The 2,848-nt window shown below is 44.3% G+C and overlaps 1 protein-coding gene across 1 annotated transcript; it reads right to left on the reverse strand.

Moving 5' to 3' along the window:
• Positions 1 to 900: 900 nt before the first annotated feature.
• CLDN14 (claudin 14) lies at positions 901 to 1,686 on the reverse strand. Its single transcript, XM_032681139.1, is given in 5 exon segments — positions 901 to 1,306; positions 1,309 to 1,407; positions 1,410 to 1,487; positions 1,490 to 1,526; positions 1,528 to 1,686. Coding segments are annotated over 5 exon segments (684 nt in total). The 3' UTR covers positions 901 to 995.
• Between the last annotated feature and the right edge of the window lie 1,162 nt (positions 1,687 to 2,848).

Below are 2,848 nucleotides of genomic sequence, written 5' to 3' on the forward strand. Positions count from 1 at the left end.
AATTCAAAGTTTGAATTCAAAGCGTAAATTTGAAGTGTAAATCAAGAGTAAATTCAAAGCGTGAATTCAAAATATAAATTCGAAGTATGATCAAAATATAAATTCAGAGTATAATTCGAAGTGTAGTGCAAAGTGTAAATTTGAAATATGAATTCAAAGTGTAAATTCAAATATAAAATCAAAGCATGAATTCACAGTATAAATTCGAAGTGTAAATTCAAAGTGTTGAATTCAAAGTATAAATTCAAAGTGTAAATTCGAAGTATGAATTCAAAGTGTGAATTCAAAGTGTGAATTTGAAGTGTAAATTCAAAATATAAATTCAAAGTATAAATTCAAAATGTGAATTTGAGGTGTAAATTCAAAATATAAATTCAAAGCATGAATTCAAAGTGTGAATTCAAAGTGTAAATTTAAAATATAAATTCAAAGTAGAAAGTCAAAGTGTACGTTCAAAGTGTGAATTCAAAGTGTAAATTCAAGGTATAAATTCAAATTCAAAGTATGAATTCAAAGTGTAAATTCAAAGTATAAATTCAAATTCAAAGTATGAATTCTAAGTGTAAATTCAAAGTATAAATTCAAAATATAAATTTAAAGTATAAATTCAAAGTGTGAATTCAAAGTGTAAATTCAAAGTGTAAATTCAAAATATAAATTTAAAGTATAAATTCAAAGTAGGAATTCAAAGTGTAAATTCAAAATATAAATTTAAAGTATAATTCAAAGTATGAGTTCAAAGTGTGAATTCAAAGTATGAATTCGAAGTGTAAATTCAAAGTGTAAATTCAACGTGTAAATTCAAGTATGATTCAAAGTATAAATTCAAAGTGTAAATTCAAAGTGTGAATTCAAAGTGTGAATTCAAGTGTGAATTCAAAGTGTGAATTCAAAGTGTGAATTCAAAGTGTAAATCCAAAGTTCCCTCAGCTTTGCCTGGTGCCACGCACAGAGATCCCGAAGCAGCTGCGTCTCGCCGGCCGCTCCCGGGGAACTCACACGTAGTCGCTCAGCCTGTACCCGCCGTGGGAAGCAGATGTCAGGGAAGAGGGATGGTTTCCCTTGTAGGCAGCCGGTGGTCTGGAGGAGGGAACAGTCCGGAGGCTGCCGGGCTGGAAACGCTCCCCATCCCCGCGGCACCGGCACAGCAACGCTCCCCCCAGCACCGTCAGCACCGCCGAGGCGAAGCCCAGGTACAGCGCCTGGCCCGGCTCGTACCTCATCCCGCCGGGAAGCACGGGGCTGTAGAAATCCGTGACCGCCTCGTTGGTGCTCCAGGAAACGGGCACCAGGCAGAGCAGCCCGCCACGACGAACACGGCGCCGCCGACGCGGCGCCGGAGGCCTTGGCCGCGGGTGCCCTCGGCGCAGCGCGTGCAGCGCATCCCCAGCGCGGCCATCCCGCAGCCAGCGCCGACAGCGAGCAGGACATCACCATCATGGCGCGGGCGGCGCGCAGGTCGGGCGGCAGCGCCAGCTGGGAGCGTGGGATTGGCACTGGAAGATGCCGGCGCTGTGCCAGGCGCACATCCATCCACAGCCCCTTGGTGTAGGACACGGCCGTGACGATGTTGGTGCCCACGTGGGCCGTCCGCCACCAGTGGGGCAGCAGGTGGCAATTAACGTCCCAATTAGGCCCAGCAGGCTGAGGGGAGAAGCCCAGTAACTCCAAAGCTGAGCTGGCCATGTTATGTTTGTCCTGCCTGCTCCTCTTGAACGAGGCGCCTCCGCTCGAGTTCCTTCGGAAAACACGGGGCTTTTCTTGGAAGATGTGCAGCTGTTTTGCTTTGACGCCTCCTGCTCTCCTAATAAAAGGTAATTGAGGGAAAAAGGAGTTAATTATTACCCAAATGCATCGGCATTCCAGGTCCAGTTAGTGCAATAATTAGCATAGTTATCGCTGTTATCGTACTTTCGTGGAAGCAACGGGAAAAGTGAGCTTCCCTCTCCACTTATATAACAGCCTTCCTGCTGCCCGCTGGGAAGAGAACTCAGGACAATTTATGAAATGGGAAAAAAAAATATTTTAAATGCAAATATTCCCCTTCCCAGCAGACTCTTCAAAAAAACAAACACGATTTCCTTTCTGAAGCGGAGAATTAGCCGGTGTTAACACTTGGAACGAGGGAGATTTAGAAAGTAGGGAGCTGCAGGTTGCTTTAACCGATGAAAACATTCCAGAAGGTCATAGCAGGACTAGGAAAACAATAAGGGTGTATTGCTCGAAGTAGGGAGCAAAGAGAGTGATTTAAAACCTGTGGAAGAGGATAACAAGTATTGGATTAAAGTCGCTTTCCTGGCTTGCCAGTATTTCTTGAGGTTGTATTTTAATAAAGCAGCTCAAAGGGGAATAATTTTCATTGGTGTCTGTTGGAGTTTCAGCTTATGATTTTAGGCTGTGGGTGAAGGGACAGCATGTGAAACCAGATGTACGTCGTGGAGCTTCTGAGGGGCAACACCTTTGGTCAGGTATAAATTCAAGCTGAAAAACAAGGAGCAGGAACTCTTCCTCCTGCATAAATCGCAGATTAGGGGTCTTTTCCAGTGGCTGCCTTGCGAGGTCTGTTGTACATCATGCATTATGTGTGTGGGCAGAAACCTGATACTTTAATATGTAAATAACTATTGCATCGAAATCCATCTCGGAATTCAGGAACGGGAACGAATTTAGGCTCCGATCCTGCCGAGGCCGCGCATGTGCTGAACTCGTGTTCGCGGGAGAGAGTGTTTGCAGGGCTCGGCCTCGGCAGGGAAAGGGAGGAAAACCATCTGGCCAAACTGATGAATGCCCTTGGAACAAGAGAATGAGGAACAAGGAGCAAAGTGGAAGCTGGTTTAATGTCCATTAT

The sequence above is a fragment of the Chiroxiphia lanceolata genome, chromosome 2 (assembly GCF_009829145.1).
Source record: "Chiroxiphia lanceolata isolate bChiLan1 chromosome 2, bChiLan1.pri, whole genome shotgun sequence".
NCBI lineage: Eukaryota > Metazoa > Chordata > Aves > Passeriformes > Pipridae > Chiroxiphia > Chiroxiphia lanceolata.